The sequence below is a fragment of the Melospiza melodia genome, unplaced genomic scaffold (genome assembly GCF_035770615.1).
Source record: "Melospiza melodia melodia isolate bMelMel2 unplaced genomic scaffold, bMelMel2.pri scaffold_54, whole genome shotgun sequence".
Classification (NCBI taxonomy): Eukaryota; Metazoa; Chordata; class Aves; order Passeriformes; family Passerellidae; genus Melospiza; species Melospiza melodia.
The window spans coordinates 4,907,201-4,926,651 of NW_026948798.1; the positions used below are offsets into that span (position 1 = coordinate 4,907,201).

General features: G+C 51.5%; 1 protein-coding gene across 1 annotated transcript; it reads right to left on the reverse strand.

The window, feature by feature from the left end:
* Positions 1–737: 737 nt before the first annotated feature.
* On the reverse strand, positions 738–19,446 carry LOC134413848 (olfactory receptor 14J1-like; the record flags this gene model as incomplete). The annotated part of the gene is made up of 4 exons (XM_063147889.1): positions 738–743; positions 2,456–2,527; positions 8,083–8,130; positions 18,985–19,446. Coding segments are annotated over 4 exons (588 nt in total), but the record flags the coding sequence as incomplete, so codon positions are not given.
* Positions 19,447–19,451: the final 5 nt, after the last annotated feature.

A 19,451-nucleotide genomic window follows, 5' to 3' on the forward strand; every position in this document is an offset into this window, starting at 1 on the left:
CTTGCTGCACTCAGTCAAGGTGGGGTTTTTCTTCTTTTATTTTAGTAATCTAAAACTCCTAAGCTCCCTGTTGAATACAGACACCCTCCTCACATGTGTGCCAAGCCCAAGCTGCCACCAAGACCACTCCAGACCTGCCCTGGGCCAGCTGTGAGGATGTGTGGAGGCCCAGAGCCCTGCCATCAGAGTCTCAATCCCCCAGACATGGAGGACTGGTTCCAGATAAGAGGAATAGGCTTTCAGGTTAGGGTGAGATGCTTTCTTCTCCCATTGATCTTTGCAGGCACATGATTTATGTCACGTTATGTTACCCCATTGGCCCATTGGCCTAATTATCCTAGTTCAACTCCTATTGCCCACGTTTGTTTAGCCCTAGAATGTTCCTCTCCCTCTGTCCCTCCACTGGCCTTAGTTTGCTGCATTCCTCCACCCTTGTTTCCCTATTGGCTGACCTGACCTCTGACCCCTCCTCTGCACCATCTTCCCCCATATCCATTGGACCCTGACCCTCAGCTCCACCCTCACTACCCCATATAAAACCCTGTGATCTCAGCCTACACCCTGTCTTCATCCCTGGACCCTGTTCAGCTGTGTACCCTGTTCCTGTACCAATAAACCCAGTTTGCAGGAGATCATATGAAAACCCATCCTGCCTGTTCTGTCAGCTTTCTAAGGTAGCAGTGGTCTTTGGGCCCATGAGTGCTGGATGCTCCAAGGGCCTTAGTAGTGCCACAATGCTACACCTGGCACCCGAACAGGCACCCGATTCATTGAGGTCCCTTTGAGTGTCTCCAGTGGTGATCCTGCCAGTCAGACATCACTGGAAGCTGTACCCCTTTGGGTCAGCTGCAACACTGAAGTTAGACTCGAGTTTTATCGAATCTCACTGAAGAAGAAGTCAACAATCCCTTCAACATCTGCGGGACCAGCTTCTCTGACAGCCCCATAAACCCCACTTTGGCTGGAGATTGTGCCCGTGAGACTGAGAGTGAGTGACCGAGGGGCAGAGAGCTCCCAGGGGTTTGGGCTTTTGATTTTCTCTTCCTGTGGGTGGGCATTCCCTCTTCTATTGGGGGGAGCTATGGGAAATAATCAGTCCCAAGCTGCAAAGGATGTTTTTGTTAAGTTCTGGAGAGTTTTAAATTTAGAGGGGAGTTCATTTTCTGAGGGGAGTTTAAAAGGTATTGTTCATGGTTATTTGAGGAGTTTCCTGATATCTCTGTTGATTCTATCTATCAGTTACTGTTTTGGGATGCTGTTGGGAAAAAGCTTTATATTTTACAAACACAAAGGGTTTTAAAAGTTGGGAAATTCTATCTGTTGTTTCATTCAATTTATGGGATCATGTAACGAGTTCATGGTTCCAATCCATTGTCCTGGTTTATTCAATCCTCCCACCACGTTCCCAAACCCATGTTCCCTGAGAACAGGACGGGAGATGGAACCCGCCCTTTGGCACAGACAAGCCATCTGCTATCTGTCATCTCCCCTCCTTTTCTGTCCTCTTCTCAGGGTGGTAGTGGCCATGCTGCCCTGAGATATTCCCTCACCCGCATTCCTTCATCTCCTGATCCTAATCCCCCTTCCTATAAATCACAAGATGGCAATGCTGCTGTTAGAGAGACCACCATTTTAGATTCCCTTCGGCCTTCATCCCCATTTCCTGCCTTTGCTCCACGTACCTCCCCTGTGACAGGCCCCAACTTGATGTTGAGTTCCGACCCTGGAACTGGACATGGGGCCAACTGGAAGGAAGCCATTTTGGCTACCAAAGGCCTTCAACACAGTGTGTTGCCAGTTGGCTGAATGCCCTATGCCCCTCCCAGCAGACTTGCTTCCTCTGCAGAGGAAGAGAGCGATAGCTTATCTGAGAGTGAGGATGAGCCCAAGGATTCTTGGAAGAGGATGCGGAGCAAAGCTGCAAAGGAGGGGGACTGGGAGGTGGTATCCAAGATTCAGGTGGCACCTGGGCAGTATAAGCGGCGGCCAAAACCTAAATCTATTCCCTATGGATTCCCATTTAGGTTTTGGCCCCTGCTTATACTGCACAGGTGACATCTGAATCTTGGATTCTCTACCTCCATAGGGAAATTAAGGACTTAGTTAATGCTACAAAGGACTATGGGAGGAGTTCTCCCTATTTTAAGAATTTGCTGGATGCACCATTTACTGCCCACACGATGGTACCATAAAATTTAATAGAGTGTATAAAAATTATATTGTCACCTGCTGAGTTTATTTTGTGGAAACAACTTTGGATAAATAAATTTAATGAATTGCCAAAAGGTTATGTTGAGGAAGAACGGTGACAACACCTCACAACGGACTGTGTTACCAGGGAAGGAGACTATACTAGACTGCAATATCAGGCTGAAGTCCTCCCCCGGTCAATACTGGAAGATCTCAAAGGTGCTGCATGGTGTACCCTCCTCCACCTGACACTTCTACATCCCACATTGACTTCACTGACATTTGCCAGGGCCCGGATGAGAGCTACATCAAGTTTGTCGATCACCTTAATAAAGTGCTGGAAAAACAGGTAGATGATCAAAAGGTCTGGGATTATCTTATTAGCAAATCAGCTTTCTGTAATGCCATTATTGAGTGCAGAAAGTTCTGGACACCCTCTGCCTTGTCCATGAGCCGACCATCGCTCAGATGGTTGATGCTTGCATTTGCCAAGCGGTCTCAGACCGTGACTCCAGCCTAGCCAAGGCCACAGGCCAGGGTGCAATGGAAGCACTGGTTGCATTAAATGTGCTTCCCCACAATACAGAATGTAATAAAGGCAGTGGAAACTGTTATAACTGCGAGAAAACTGGACATAGAGCAAAAGACTGTAAATACAAGACTAACAACCGTTCTCATTTTTCACCGAGCCCTCAGTCCCAGAGCCATTGCCCAAACTGTTCCTGAAGCCAACAGCACTACCAGACCTCGGGAAACCCCCAGCAGAGCTCAAAATGACCTCAAATATGAAGTTATTCCATCCCACCCTTCCATTAGTGATAGATGTCCGAGGTTACAATGTAAAGATGTATTCTATTCCAATCCTCAAGAGCTGTTGAAAGCAGGAAGGGCATTGTTTTTTCCTTATCTCCTGTAAATGGGCCAATCAATGCCTTGCCATGTGACTCAGAGATAACTCCCTCTGGGAGCCATTTCTTGACCCACCCCATGACTTATAGAATGATTTTAGCTCATTGTGAGATGCTCTGCCCAGTGGGGAGGAGTTAAGCATCCCCACCAGGATATAATCTGGGGTTTGGGACCGAACAAGCTGCCTTTCCACTGGATTTCCCAGGGAACAGCTGCCATTTCCATTGGATCTTCAGAGGAAGGACTGCAGCCACCATTCCAACTGGACTGCTAACAACACCCTGACCAACAGGGTGTCAAGTTGTATTCTGACTTTGTCAATGTTTTTTCTTTTGTATTATTGAATGCATTTTGGTTTTTTTTTTTCTTTTCCTAATAAATTGTAATTCTGACTTGGAGTCTCTCACTGGTTTTGCTTTCAAACCAGAAAAAATGGAAAAGCCTGAGCAGATTTCCTGAACAACAAACCCAACTCGGGAGCCACCTGCTCAGTCCAGGCTGCCAGGATTGGTGTCACCTTTCTCCAAGGGACAGTGTGAGCAGAAATGCTCTCTGGGAGCAGAATTCTCTGAGTCTCCCAGCTGAATTCTCTGTCCCTGTCATTTCCCTGGATCTCTGTTGCAGATGGAGGCTGCTGGTGCCACCGTCACCATTAACATCTCTCTTGAATGCAAACAGATGTTCCCAGTTTTTTATTAAGCAGGATTTGCTCAATGTTTCTACAAAACTTCTGTATTCCTCATGGAATGAAGGGACCATTTTGACCCTAAGAGGGTGACATGGAAGCAAGGAGTCAATTGTGACCCTGGGGTCCCATGGAACCAAGGGGCCATGGTGACACAGCAGGGCCATGTGGATCCAGTGGACCATTGTGACACTGTGGATCCAAGGAGACCATGGAGACACTCCCGGAACCTCATGGAACCAAGGAGTCTATGGTGACCCAGCGGGGCTGCATGGAGCCAATGGTCCATGGTGACACTGCCCATCCAAGGAGGCCATTTGGATACTGCGGAAGCTCATGGAGCGAGGGAGGCCATTGTGACACTGAAGAACTTCATGACACCAAATATCCATGGTGACACAGCAGGGCATCATGGGAACCAAGGAACTGCTGTTGGCAGTAAGGAAACTCATGGAACCAGGAGCCCTTGTGGCACTGCAGAACCAACAGAGCTGCTGGACCTTGTCCCCTGGCCCTGCACAGCTCCTTGGGACGCACGGCAGGAGCAGCACCCTGTGAGCCTCAGGAATGCCCCTCTGGGATCCATGGCACACACTGCCAGGGGCTGGAATTCCAGTTCCCAGCCAGGAAAAGATGTTCCTGTCCTCAAAGGCAAAGCTCTTAAGAAGGAGCCAAAAGCCAAGTGCAGCAAGATCCTACAATGACATTTCACTGCCAGTCTTCATAACTTCACCCATGGTTGTTGTAGCTCATGGATTGGGAACTAAATCAGGGCAGGATCTTTGGTGGGAGCTGCCCTGGGTTAAGCCCTGGAGACACTGAGAGAGAAACAGAGCAGGCAAAGTGAGGCAGGAGAGAAAAGAGGACACCAATACAATCAGCTGAGAAGATGGCACTCTGAAAACAGAACTGGAACTGATGGAAAATGAATGGGACAGAAATCGATAGTTCTGAAAGTTTTATTTACTATCAAAATAGATCACACACACACAGACCTGCACAATCCCAATCCCACACTCTCAAATTTCAATCTCACTTCTCCCAATCACCTTCCAACACCATCTCACCCTGCAGATTGTGGAATCAACTAGATATGGCATGAGACTGAGTTTTTCTGAGGTGGGAACAAGGCAATTTGACATGAATTGAGCCATTTTGGGGTAAAATTGAGGTGTTTTCAGTGGGATTGAATAATTTTGAGGTGACAGACCAATTTATCTTGAATTCTGGAGTGCAAGGATATGGAGAATACTTCCTGAAATCCCCCAAGAACACACAAATCTTCCAGAATATGTTCCCAAACCATAAATTCCACCTCAAACACCTGTTAAATAGTAGGATTTTAGATATCCTTGATCAATTACTTTCTTTTTTGTCATATTTCAAGTGTTTTTAAGTGATAAAGAAAAATCAGAAGAAAATTAAGGCCAAACCAAAAGGATAACCAGCCAGGTGTCCTCCCAACATGGATCACGGGAAATGTGGGTCACCAGGGCCATGACCAATGTGGATCCTCCCATGGGGGATGAAGCTAGAGCGGTACATGAAGCTCTTCGGCAGTTGGAGCACTTGCAGGACTTCCCTTACTGGTGCCTCCATTGGTGTCTGGTCAAGTCAGAGCTGCCAAAGAAACTCTTCCCACACTGGGGACACTCGTAGGGCCTTTCCCCAGTGTGGATGTGCCGGTGGGTGATGGGGATGGAGTTGTCCTTGAAGCCCTTCCCACAGTCAGGGCAGCAGAAGGGCCTCTCCTCAGTGTGAATCCACTGGTGGCCGAGGAGATTGGAGCTGGTCTGAAACCTCTTCTGACACTTGGGACACTCATAGGGCCTCTCCCCAGTGTGGATTATTTGGTTGATGATCAGCTGGGACCTACGACTGAAGCTCTTCTCACATTCCCCATACTTGTAGGGCATTCCCTGGTGTGGATCCTGTTGCCTTCTGATGCAAGGCAAGGCAACCTGGTTCTGAGGAAACGGCACGGCGACCCAAACTCTCCAGGGTCACTCGGACCAAGAACACACACAGACACCAGTATGGTGGATGGTTCAAGACCTTTATTGTCCCGCCTCGTCGGGTTTTATACTGGGAAAGTTTTTTCTCTACGTCAGGGGGTCTTACCTTACTTAGTAATTGGTTAGTAAGGAGTCGAAAGTTACTATTGTTAGGGGGGGCAACATTCTTGGGTGATCCTTTATCACTAGGCGTTAGGGGGAGAGGAATCCTGCTGCTTTCCGTGACATCACGAGATTTTCCGGGCTCCTGACCCTATCTACTACATCTCCCCCCTCCTTTTTCACAAATGAACTAAGTAGTCATATACATAGGTACTGAGATGAGGCATGGGGTTGTTGACAAAGAAAGGGGTTTGGTAAACCTGGGTAGAAAATCTTGTGACTGGCAGTGTTCCCTGGTCGAATTCACAGCAGTTGCTGCCGGCCTATGAACAGGATGTTAGCCTGTTCTAGGCGGGTCTCAATGAATGAATGAGACTAGCTTGTTCAGCAGGCATGGTCCGAAGGTGACAGCTAAAAGTAGCATTGCCAATGGACCTATTAGGGTAGAAATTAGGGTGGTTAGCCAAGGTGATTGATTGAACCAGGACTCGAACTAACCCTGTTGGGCTTCCCTGTCTTTCTGTCTCTGAGCCAGTCTGTTTCGGAGTTCTGCCATGGAGTCTCTCACGACTCCCATGTGGTCTGCATAGAAGCAGCACTCCTCCTTCAAGGCAGCACACAGGCCCCCTTGCTGCATGAACAGGAGGTCTAGTCCTCGCCTGTTCTGCAAGACCACTTCTGAGAGTGAGGAGACTGACTTCTCTAGAAAGGAGATTTCTCGATCCTCTGCAGGTCCTCGTCAATTGTTGCCTGCAGCTGTGACAGTCCTTGGTGCTGGGTCGCCAAGGCTGAGACTCCTGTGGCCGTTCCGGCTGCTCCTAGGCCCAGCAGCATTGCGATAGTTATACCTGTTACTATTTCTATTTTGTGGAGCCGACTGGGTTCCTCGAAATGGCGATACACTTCTTCATCTGTGTGGTACAGGACCCTAGGAACAATCAGAACTTGGACACAAAATTCGTTAGAGTCATCGAATTTGGCAAGGAACACACATGGACTCACTCCAGATCGCTGGCAAACCCACATCCCAGATGCGGATGGGACTACCCACTTATTGTTTTTCCCGTTGGGTTTGACAACTTCGGTGCAGACGTTGCCTTTCCGCCTAGCTAGGGTTGCATTGCCAAAGCGTCTGCCCTGGCCTGTCACTTGACTCAGGGTGATTCCTTTGCGGGGGGTGTCCCCTCTACATTGGTTGGGTGCATCTGCTGTGGAGTAACTGAAGGGAGTGTTTAAAGCGACTCCTTTGTAAAAGGGAGGTTCGACATCGTAACAAAGCCAACAGGATTCGGTTAGGTTAGGGTTGGATTCGTTCAGGGATACGAAGGTAGCTTCTAACATACGAAGGATTGGGTCTGAGTCCGACCCGGCTGAACGGCCTATATGAAAGGCTTCTGCATGGCCGGTTGGGATATCAGCGACCTTTGTGGGCAAGGCTTTGGGGTGGGTCGCGTTTCTCCATTTCGGCACGCTTTTAATCACTTTGTTGGGTCCGACCGCTCGGGGTGCCGACGGTTGGAGCCTAATAATTCGCACATTCACCTTCTCTTTTGACCCTTGAAGGACTACTGTCCACGTTCTGCCTATTGCCCAGCTAGGGTGATGTGGCTGCAAGACTGTCCTGTTGTAGTCTGCGCATTTCCGAAATTTGGGGATTTTATGACGGTTTTGATAAAAGTTTCCGTGGAGGAAGGGGGGTGTTTTGCAGCCGGTGGGTGCCCAGGTGAACTGTAAGAATTTGTCGGGCTCTTGTGGCTCCCACCCAGGCCCTGACGGTCTGGCATCTTTGACAATGGTTTCGCAGCCCCAGTGCCCACAATGTCCCCACGCTGGATGATTGCAGTAGCTTTTCCCAGGGTTTGAAGCTGGGCACCAGTAGGATAGGTACATGTGTGTGGCGTGTGGGGAATTGGGGTCTACCTTTGGCCGTCCTGGAAACAGGTCGGTGATGCAGAGCGCGAAGGATGGGGTGTTTGGTGTGGTGACTTCTCTGAGCACCTTGTCACTACTAAGGTGTTGCATGACCCACCTGAATGGCCGATGGGGGTAGTGATCTGGGCTGGCTTGCCCTCTGGCAACAAGCCCCAACAGCAAAATCACACAGAAACACCGTTGACGCTTGGGTCTCACCCGTGCGAGTCTCTCGGGCGCTGCCTGGCGGCTTGGTGGTCTGTCACTTACCTCAGGAATGGGGATGTACACGTCACGAGGATGTCCCATGAGCATGTCCTGTAAACAGAAACTCGCAACTCTCATCAGTCTCATTCTGCTCGCTATGGAGGTCCGGCTTAATTGACTTAAGTGGACACCACCTAATTTGCCGTCCTTTTTGACAGCTGCGTACCCTCGCCCCGTGAGCATCAACCTCCAGCCCCGTTCCCATTCGCCTTGCTCATTTCTAGTTACCACCTGCAGGCCCTCCTCTAGCATTCGAGTGGCCCAGTGCTTTTCGACGGGACTGTTTGTTTCATCTCCTCTAGGGAATTGATTCAGTGCCAGCAAAGCGGTTGCCAGTATACGTGCCTGGTCTTCTGGGGGAATGGCGATGGCAAAGCCCTCCGCTTTCACCAACACTTCTATCTTGGTTTTTAGGGTCTGATTTGCTCTCTCGACTATGGCCTGCCCGGTACTGTTATACGGGATACCTCGCACTAATGTGATACCCCATTTTGAAGCGAACTCTTGCACTGGTTTAGAAGTGAACCTGGAACCGTTGTCAGTTTTGATCTGTTTGGGGATACCAAGCCAGGCCATGGCTGTCAGCCAGTGCTGAATTGTGGCCTTGGAGTTTGCTTTGGGGTGCTGTGCGGCTATGATCGTTCCTCTATAAGTGTCTACTGTCACTGCAAGCCATGCTCGGGGCTTCAGCAGTTCACACCAAGTGAAGTCCAACTGCCAGATTTCTGAGGGCTTGAGACCTCTCGGGTTGACCCCGCAGTTCCACAGGGGTGACTTCTGGCAGTACGGGCAAGTGGCTACCACATGTTTCGCGTCCGCTGTCGAGATTTCGCATCTCTTCGCCAGTGCTTTGGCTCCGATGTGGAGCGACTTGTGCAGTTGACGGGCTTCCTGCAACGTCCCTATGCCTTTTGCTGCGGCGTCCGCTTTGTCGTTGCTGATCTGGAAGTAACCTTTGACTGGGTCGTGGCTGTTGATGTGGATGACTGACACGATTCCCTGTCGCGAGGAGAGTGCTTCTTCTAGCATTAGGGCTGCTGCTGATGTCGTCACTCCTGGTCCTGCCATGGCTAGGCAAAGCCTTGCCATGAATATAGAGTCCGTTACGATGTTGAGGTGTTCTTCTTGGAAGAGTCCGCATGCCCAGACGACCGCTGCTGCCTCCAGCTGTTGCACTGACAGTGTGGGGTCCCATGCTTTGACGCAGTGCCCTTGACCTTTGGCGGCATGTCCATGTCGACTACGGTCAGCAGCTGAGTCCAGGGTGGCTCGGAGGAGTAGGAGATTTCTCCTCTGAAGCCAGTGAGAGCAAGGGCCAGGTATTCCGATATTGTGGCTGACTCCAAGGTCGGTTGCTTGCGGAAAGGGAGGTGGATGCTTGTCGGCTCTGTTCCCAGGTGTCTCAAGGCGAGTTTCCTGCCTTTCATGATTAGGTTAGCGATGCATTCGATTCCTGGGGAAAATGCACGAGCAGATCTTCCGAGCACCACCCATTGAATCAGTCGGGCCTTTTCAAAAGGTCCTTGGGCCAGTGCTCCCACTCCTCCCTTCGGTGTAAAGTGGACGTATAGGTCCAGCAGCATGGCTGGGTTCCATCTGGCAAGTGTGCTAGTGGACATCTGGCTTTCGATGAAGTCGAGGGAGCTCGTTGCCTGCGGTGTCAACTCCTTGGGATCCCAGGGGTTCGTTCCTTTCAGGAGGTCGTACAAAGGGTCCATGATCTCGGGAGGAACTTGGATGATGTTGCTAAGCCACTGTAGCGATCCCACCAGGCGTTGCACGTCGTGGAGTGTTTTGATGTCTCGACAGACCTTTGCCTTGGGGGGTGTCACGTAGGAGCTGGTGATCCCCACTCCCAGGAAAGTCACGCAGGGTCCTCTCTTGATCTTTGCGCTCGCGATCTCGAAGCCGTTGGCCTGAAGGGTTTCCGTGATTGTGGACACCAGGTGATCTACTTGGCTTGCTGATGGTGCAGCGACTAAGATGTCGTCCATGTATTGAATGATGGTTGCGTCAGGATAGGAGTGTCGGACCAGCATCAGTGCTTTGTCCACGGTGATTTCGCATATGACAGGGCTGTCAACAAGACCTTGTGGAAGTACCCTCCATTGGAAGCAGAGATTGGGCCGCTCGCCATTTCAAAATGCCACGGAAAAGGTAAACTATTCTCTGTCCTCAGGGTGCAGGGGTATCGAAAAGAAACAGTCCTTGATGTCCAGCACTGCACATGGCTGCCTTTCGGGGATGGCTGAGTGTCTGGACTGGACCCATGGGTCGGATCGTCTTGTTCACTTCTCTCAGGTTGTGGATGAGGCGATAGCCTTCTCCACACCTTTTGAGGATCACAAATACAGGGGTGTTCCACAGGCTGACGGAGGGTTCTATGTGACCCTTTCACAGTTCGCGGTCGACCAGTCCAGCAAGGCGGCCATTCGAGGCTCTGTCAGGGGCCAATGCTCGACCCCTACGGGGTCTGATGATTTCCAAGTCAATTTGATTGGCAGCGGAGTGTGTACGGCAGTGGTCCTCAGGATAAATTTGTAATCCAGAAACCTAGCAAGGAAAGAACATCCCTTCCCAACAGGGGTGGAGAATTTTGCAAAATGTAGGGGTAGATTGCTACTGTCTGTTCTGGTCCCTTTTTTGTGTGAAGTGTTATAGCCACCAGCTGGGGGCTTTTCCATGCCTGGGACTGCCCTCCCACTCCGTTCACTGGAGGGACTTCTTTGAATTGCCAATGCCCGGGCCAATGCGCTTGGGGAATAATTGTGCAGTCTGATCCCATGTCCGCCCAGAACTGAAGCCCTATGACGTGGGGATCCTGACTGCGGTAAAGGCGGCATGTCCCCCACACCATCAGGGGCTCCTTCCCTATTCTCATGGCCAGGGCCACCCAGGGATCCCGCGCTGGGGCGTCCCCTGCTGGTCCTTTGACACCGGCGCGGCTTGTGGCGGTGGGGGGTGCGAAAGCATTACTGGTGGTATTGTGCAGTTCTGGCACTGTGTTGTAGGTGGGGATATAAAATTGACTGCTCCTTGTGGGGGCATGGGGTACGAGGGCCCCCTGCCCCACTGGGGTTTTCTGTAACTAGGCCGCTGCACATTCCAGGTGGGAGGGGGCTGAACGCGGCCCGGCCACCCCCTCCCTCTCCTGTTTCCCTGAAGCCTGGATCTGCATTCTTTAGCTAAATGTCCCTTCTTCCCACATGCCCAGCACAGTCCCTTAAGTTCTCCTTTGCGTGGTGGAGCAGCTGCTGATAGGCGCCTTGGCTGGGGGCAGTTTACTGCCAAGTGACCTGCCTGGCCACACTTAAGGCATGCCATCACACTGGTTATTGCAGTGTGAACTCCTGCTTGGATAGGAGCAAGGTGTTCCTCCTTTGCCACGTGTCTGATCATGTCGGCTATGTTAGCCCCAGGTGGCAGTGATCTTAAAATGTCCTTGGTGGCTGAGTTGCATTGCTGGCGTAGGCAGTCTGCCAGCACGGGACCTTTTGCCTCTGAGGGTAATGAGGAGGAATCTAATGCTGCCTGAAGCCTGTCCACAAACTGAGTGAACCTCTCACTGTCGCCCTGTCTTATGGTGGACCACGGGGCAGGGTTAGCCACTACTTTGGAAGCAGAAAGAATGGCCTCTCGGGCAGCCCGTGTGGTTGTCATAACTTCATGGGCCCTTAATCCCTCAGCCTGGGCCTAGGGGGTGATCATAGTGGGGTCTCTACCCATCAATCTCTGTATACTAGAGCCGTGTAGTGGATGGTCAGGTCCCGTTATCTGGGCTAGCTCCTTTGTGCATTGATCCTCCCACCCCTTTTTAAAAACAATCATTCCTGCCCCATCAAAAATCATTCTGCACATCTGTTTGATGTCAAAGGGAAGCATGTCATCCCCCCCAAAAACGCCGTCAATAAGTGTGGTAACCATGGCAGAATTAATTCCCTTGTCTGCAATCGCTTTAATAATCGCCTGTACCTCTTTTGGATTCACTGGAGAATAGGTCCTTCTTTGGTTTTCGCCTGCCCCCCCAACATGGACTGGGAACACTAGCTTGGCTGAAGGGACAGGCTATCTTTATTTTTCGTCAGTCTGTAAGTGGGGTCCGGTCTTTCTCTGATGACCCCTTCACCCATGCGGGAGCGCTGCAACTAGAGACCTTATATGCTGCTGCCCTCCCTCTGTTAAGGCTAGAATCCGAATTGGAGCTCTCCGACTCCCTCTCAGACTCGTCCCGGCTCAAGTCTGAGTTGGAGTCGGAAGCCGAAAGACGAAGTACTTCTGGGCTGCTCTGCCTTTTTCTCGGGCTCCGACCCCGCCCCCTCCTGTGGGGGGCGGACCGTTCCCTCCCCCTGGGGTCCCCCCGCCTCCTGCTGGGAGAGGTCCTTGCCTTATATGGGCTTAATTTGAATAGAGCGCTCTGATTGGTCTCACCCTCCACCGCGGGGACCGCCCCCCCTCCCTGCTCGCCTGCGCATGCCATGTTAGGCGCGCTGACTCCATTTCCGCCCTTTTCCCCCTCTTCTCTTCCGCCCTGACCACGCGGTTGGTCGCCATTTTCGAGCCCATACAGTGTTGGAGAGATTTTATCGATCCAGGCGGTTTCTGACCATCCTGCCGCTTCCCGCGCATCCTCCGCCAGCTCCCCCCAAAACCACTGCGCCCGTTGCTCTGCCTCCTGTGTTGGGTCGGCAATCGGCGGGGTGGGGACGGGTAGAGGAGCCGCGGTTTTGCCGAGAGGCTCCGAGGGGGGGCTGGGATCTGGTGGGCTCCGCGGGGGGGTTGGGGGGGTCTCCTGGGGGTTTTGGGCTCGGGCTGGAGGGGAGGTGGGACGTGCCTAGCCCCCGCACATCCCCATCTTCAATCTGATCACTTTCCAGGGTGGTCTGTGTCATAGCTCCCACCCCCAATTGTGGAGTGGCTATTAAGCAGCTTCTGGCAGCTTTCCAGGTTTCTTGCTCTTGTCGAGTTTTTTGCAGAGCCCGGATGACTCTGCCCCATGATTTTAGGGCTTTCCCTGAGCCTGAAAACACGGTATCCTCGGCCAGGGTTTTTGTACAATTATCCCACACCTCCAGGTGTAAAATATCCACAGGGCTTTCTATAGCCCCCAGCTTGATCAATCTTGGCAATGCGAGAGTCATATCTTTAAGCTTACATTCAATCCCCCACCTCACTTACTACCTTTGCAATTGCTTCCATGATTCGAGGGCGTCCCCTCCGCTGCACAAGGCCAGCTGTGCAGCCGCCGTCCTCTCTCCAGGCGAATCCCCGTTCCCCGGGCGCTGGTTCGATCCCGGGTTTCCGGCACCAGTTGTTGCCTTCTGATGCAAGGCAAGGCGACCTGGTTCTGAGGAAATGGCAAGGCGACCCAAACTCTCCAGGGTCACTCGGGCCAAGAACACACGCTAACACCAACATGGTGGATGGTTCAAAGGCCTTTATTGTCCCGTCTCGTCGGGTTTTATACTTGGGAAAGTTTTTTCTCTACGTCAGGGGGTCTTACCTTACTGTAATTGGTTAGTAAGGAGTCGAAAGTCACTAATGTTAGGGGGGACTACATTCTTGGGTGATCCCTTATCACTAGGTGTTAGGGGGAGAGGAATCCTGCTGCTTTCCGTGACATCGCGAGATTTTCTGAGTGCCTGACCCTATCTACTACATTGGATTGGAGATTCAAAACCAGGAATTAATTTATTTTCATAAATCAATTGCAGGCAGCCAGCTTTGTGAATATTTTCCAGGAGTTGGTCGGGGGTACCGACCAAAGGCTGTCTCCTTTCCAAGGGGTTTAGCCCCGCTGCCCAATGAGCAGTGTGCTGAATTAGGGACCATGGGATGCGTCTGTCTGCTGTTGTTAGGAACACCCCATGTCCCCAGCACCCACCGGCTTCTTGTTCTGGTAAAAGAATCTGATCTCCCCCAGTGAGAGACACTTGACAAATGTGTTCTGTTTCAGATTTTTGGGGGAGAAGCCCGTACTGCTTTGCAAGTTTTGTAAATTCAGTAGCAGTTTACGGGATTTCTTTAGTGGTTTTTTGCGGGCTAAGATCTTCATTATTGATATAGTTGCATTCTGTTTTACTTAGAGGTTTCATGTTATTACAGCAGTGTTTCCTGCAATTTTTCATCAGGGCTAATTCTTTTTGAGGGCAATTTTGATTAATGTGAGGAGTTTCTTTCTCTTCTGTTTCTTTTGAGGAATCAGAGTTCTGTGAATTTTTAACATGTTCCTCTCTCAGGGCAGCCCGTAATAAGTTATTTACGTTTCTTTCTTCATCCAATTGTTTTTGCAAAACTTCAACTAGGTTTTGAAGGGAGTCTATGATAGCATTTTCCTCACTTTTTCGCTTAAAGTGAGTTTCTATTGCTGCTGTGAGGCAGGCACCCAAGACTGAGCAGAGGACGGTTTTATTTGTGCCCAGTATTGAATTTTGATTTATGTTGCATAGAAGATATTCTATCAATAACATTTTCTAAGTTAAACCAATTGCAGCTTGCCCATTCTTCTCCCCCCAGAGAAGGTGTGGCATTGTATTTAGCAAGCAGAGCATAAAATTCAGCTTTATCTTTTGCACTGAAGTTTTTAGTTTTTTTGTGAGGGGACCAAAGCTACACCAGGGAGTTAAGTTAAGTTACACAAATCACACAGCCTTTCCACTGTCCCCTGGCTTCCCTGGGTAGTTGAAGAGACAGAATCAGTCTGGGAGGCCCTGTGAGGTTGCTTCAAATTTGTCTCTTCCCTCCCAGACAGTACAGATACGCACTCACATGAACACACACACACAAATGTTTTCTTTGTGAGGGGACCAGAAACCTAGAACAGGGAAAAAGCCACTCAGCCTTTGCCGGGCCGCCCCTCGCTCCCTGTGTAGGTGAAGGGATAATATCTGTCTAAAAGGCACAGCTTATTTCTTCAGGTCTGTCCCTTCCCTTTTTAGACAGTCCAGGTACACAAAATACAACAGTAAAAAGAGTAACAGTTTCAAATTCAGCTCAAACACAACAGTAACAGGTTCAGATTCAACTCAAATACAACAACAACAGTATCAATATCAATATCAATATCAATATCAGTAACAGCATCAATATCAGGATCAGGAGAAGTATCAGTGTCGGTGTCAGTGCCTGTATCAGAGTCAGCAACAGTAGTGACAGTAACAGTTTCCCCTGTTTTGCACTGAGAGATCTTTTGTACCAATTCCGGAGACAGAGCACTCAATTTAGCATGGGATTTCCCTGCAAATCCCTCTGCCTGCTGGAATACTGTACGTGACGCCAATTTAATGTCAGGGTCCATCCTAGTGGACAGATGACCTGATGGTTCGTAGGAATGATCTCAGAGTGCAAAACACCAACACGGTACAAGGGGGTTTGCAGTGATAATCAAAACAAATGCAGTTTTATTGAAATAACCACAGCAAAAATGCGATAGAGGGATTAAGGGAGAGAAAAAGAGAGAGAAAGAGAGAGAGAGAGCGAGAGGGGATATAGCTACCAACGCAGAGACGAAGTCCTTTGGTGCAGTCCAGCCGAGGCTCCGCCTGCTACATTGGGGAGATCTCGAAGGCTCTAGCTAACTCAGAGGTTTTTATTACTGAAAATTGTGAGGGGGGGGAAACAGATACAATAGGGAACAGATGTAACAGGTAGTCCATGTTCTCAACAGTAAATGAGCTTGATGGATGTAACAGGTAGTCTATGTTCTTAGCAATAAACGAGAGCCATCGTATTTTTGGTCCAGTGGTCACAACCTGCAGGCAAACATCTCGCTTCGGTCAGCTTTCCTCCCCACACACCTCCCCCGGGCTGGGGGTTTCAGTTCCAGTCCTTGGAAGGAGCAGAGGGGCCTGTTAGGAGTTTCATGTCTCAGTCCTTGATGGAGAATCTTCTTACATCTCAGTCTGTCTGTCACGGTGGTTGTAAAACAGGTGAGGGTCTTCTGTGGGAAACTCAGGAGAAGTCCTGCCAGGCCGAGAGGTGGGACATCTTCCAGAGCTGCTATTGTTGCAAACGGGGCATGGTGCCCTCTTCTTAGCATACAGCAAACACACTTGTGTAAACAGTAGCTCAACACTGAGCTTTCAGGTCTCGGGGCCCGTGGCGTGTGACTTTTCTCCTTCAGAGCCAGATATAGATGGGGGGGGGGGTCTTCTCTTCAGTGGTCTCCCAAGGATGATCGTGAGGCAGATGAGGGAAAATTAGGACAGACTCTCACACCAGCCCCTGTAATCCAGGAGGAAGCAGTTGGTGACCTGCTGAGCCAATCAGATGCTCACAGGTGTGATCAGATGGGATCCATCCTAGGGGGATGAGGGAGCTGTGGATGAGCTCCCCAAGCTGCTCTCCATCATTTACCATCAGAGCTGGCTCAGCAGGGAGGGCCCAGGGGACTGGAGGTGCCAGTGTGAGCCCATCCCCAAGAAGGGCTGGAAGGAGGAGCTGGGGAACTCCAGGCCTGTCAGCCTTACCTGGGTCCCAGCAAGGTTATGGAACAGATCACCCTGAGTGCCATCACAGGGTGCCCACAGGATGGCCGAGGGGTCAGAGCCAGGAAGCGTGGATTCCAATGTCTGCATGAAATGGTCTGGATGAGGGGATTGTGTCCAACATCAGCAAATCTGCAGATGACACCAAGCTGGGTGTGAGTTTGGATCTGATGGAGGATGGAGGTAGGAGGGCTCTGCACAGGGCCCTGGACAGGCTGGATCCAGGGCCCAAATCCAACACAGTGAGGTTTAACAAGTCCAAGTGCCAGGTCCTGCACTTTGGCCACAACAACCCCTGCAGCAGTACAGGATGGGGACAGAGTGGCTGGAGAGCAGCCAGGCAGAAAGGGACCTGCAGGGACTGATGGACAGCAGGCTGGACATGAGCCAGCAGTGTGCTCAGGTGGGCAAGGAGGCCAATGGCTCCTGGCCTGGCTCAGGAATGGTGTGGCCAGCAGGAGCAGGGCTGTGATTCTTCCCCTGTGCTCAGTACTGCTTGGGCAGCACCTCGAGTGCTGTTTGCAGTTTTGGGGCCCCAATTTAGGAAGGACATGGAGGGGCTGGAGAATTTCCAGAGAAGGGCAACAAGGCTGGGGAGGGATCTGGTACACAAGTCCTGAGAGGAGTGGCTGAGGAAGCTGGGGTTGTTTATCTTGGAGAAGAGGAGGCTCAGGGGAGACAAGGCAGTGTCAGGGCACAGGTTGGACTTGATAATCTCCAAGGTCTTTTCCAACCTTGCTCATTCTTTGATTCTCTGGAACCACTCTTGGAGCAGACTCAGGATGAGCCCTGGGCCTCCTCTTCAGAAGCTCCAGCAGCCCAGGGTCCCTCAGCTTCCCCTGCCAGCCCCAAAGCCCATCCTGTCAGTCCAGCGGAGCCTCTGCAGCTCCTCCTCACTGCCCCGAACAGGGAGCCCCAGAGCCAGACACAGCAGCCCAGATGTGCCCCCCTGACCTGGGGTACCTCTGGCAAGGGAGCAGCACCAGGCACTGCAGGAGCCTGCAGACAATTCCTGCAGCACTTGTAGGATGATCCTGCTGCCCAAGGGACGTTCCCATGGTGCCAAGTCAGGAACTGCAATGGGGAGTGGGGCCAGAGAGGAAAGGGCAAACAGGGATGGGCTGTTTGCAGGGCAGAGAACAGGGCTGGGCAAGAGGGAGAAATCTGGAACAAGAAAGAGGAGAGAAAGCAAAGGTGAAGCGGAATACTTGCTCAGGGCAGTTTGGGGGTGGTTGCCAGGCAGCCCTGGCTCTGAGAAACAGTGTCTGCAGTGGCACAGGAAACTCCCAGCTGATGGGAACAAACTTTCTGGCTGACTGCAGAAGCCAGGACAAAGCTGAGTGTTTTCCCTGGCGTCCCCCAGCCCTTGCTGGCCCCAGGGGCTGATGGCATTTGTGCTCCCTCAGGTTCATGTCCCCACACCAACAGCATGGGGGTGCTCCCCCTGCTGTGTGCAATGCAAACAGGGGCTGCTGAGCCAGTGCTGCCGTGTCTGTGCCTGCAAGGATGGGGCACCTGTGTGAGCTGGGGGAGAGGCCAGGGCTGCAGAGGATGGATGTTTTTGGCAGCTCCACCAGGATGCTCTGGGACACTGCCCTGCACTGTGCAGCGCACTGGGGATGGATCAGCCCCTGCTCTGCTGCTCCTTCCCATCTCCCCCAGGGCCCTTGCAGAGCCCCAGCCATGCTGTTTGCCCCCAGCCTGCCCACGGCCAGCCTGGGGCAGCTCACGGGGGTTTTGTGTTCTGAGCATTGGCCTGGGCATTTTCTTGAGTGAGCCTGGGCAAGGAGCCTGGAGCCCCCAGGCCCTGGCCTGAGGTGTCAGCGCTGCCCCAGCAGTGCCCATGGCCTGTCCCTGCTGCAGCCCCAGCACTGCCACCCCCAGGGCTGTGCCCGGCCCCGAGAGCACTCAGGCCCTGGAGCAACACCAGGGCCACCAGGGCAGCGGGGCAGGGCCATGGCAGCAGCACTGGCAACACCAAGTGCTGCTGCTGCTGGGCACAACTGCTGGGCCAGCACTGGTCTGCCCCAGCTCTGCATACAGACATTGCTGCTGCAGCTCCAGAGAAGGAAAAAGGGCATCTCTGCAGAAAACTCTACTGGGAAGTCCTTTATTTCCTTTAAAGTCACCCAGAGTTCAGCCCCTCATTGACACAGTCTGAGGCCACAGGAAATTTGGAGAGAAAAAAAAATGGCAAATGGCAGAAACAATGATACTTTTTCTGGACTATATTTAAACATAAAACAAAGGAAAAGAACCTCCACAGTTTAGCCAAAAAGAAGTAGCAAAGATGACTTTGATTACCAGTTATTCGCAGATATTGCCCAGCACTTTAATGTTCCTGAAAGCATGCAGTCATCAGTCTCCACACTGCAGCCTTGAGCTCCTGGTTCCTCAGGCTGTAGATGAGGGGATTCAGGGCTGGAGGCACCACCGAGTACAGAACTGAAAGGGCCAGATCCAGGGATGGGGAGGAAATGCTGGGAGGCTTCAAATAGGCAAATGTGCCTGTGCTGATAAACACGGATAGCACACCCAGGTGAGGGAGGCAGGTGGAAAAGGCTTTGTGCCGTCCCTGTTCAGAGGGGATCCTCAGCACAGCCCTGAAGATCTGCACATAGGAGAAAACAATGAACACAAAACAGCCAAATGCCAAACAGGCACTGACAGCAACAAGTCCCACCTCCCTGAGTTGGGATTTGGAGCAGGAGAGCTTGAGGATATGTGGGATTTCACAGAAGAACTGGCCCAGGGCATTCCCATGGCACAGGGGCAGGGAAAATGTATTGGCTGTGTGCAGCAGTGAATAGAGAAAGGCACTGGCCCAGGCAGCTGCTGCCATGTGGGCACAAGCTCTGCTGCCCAGGAGGGTCCCGTAGTGCAGGGGTT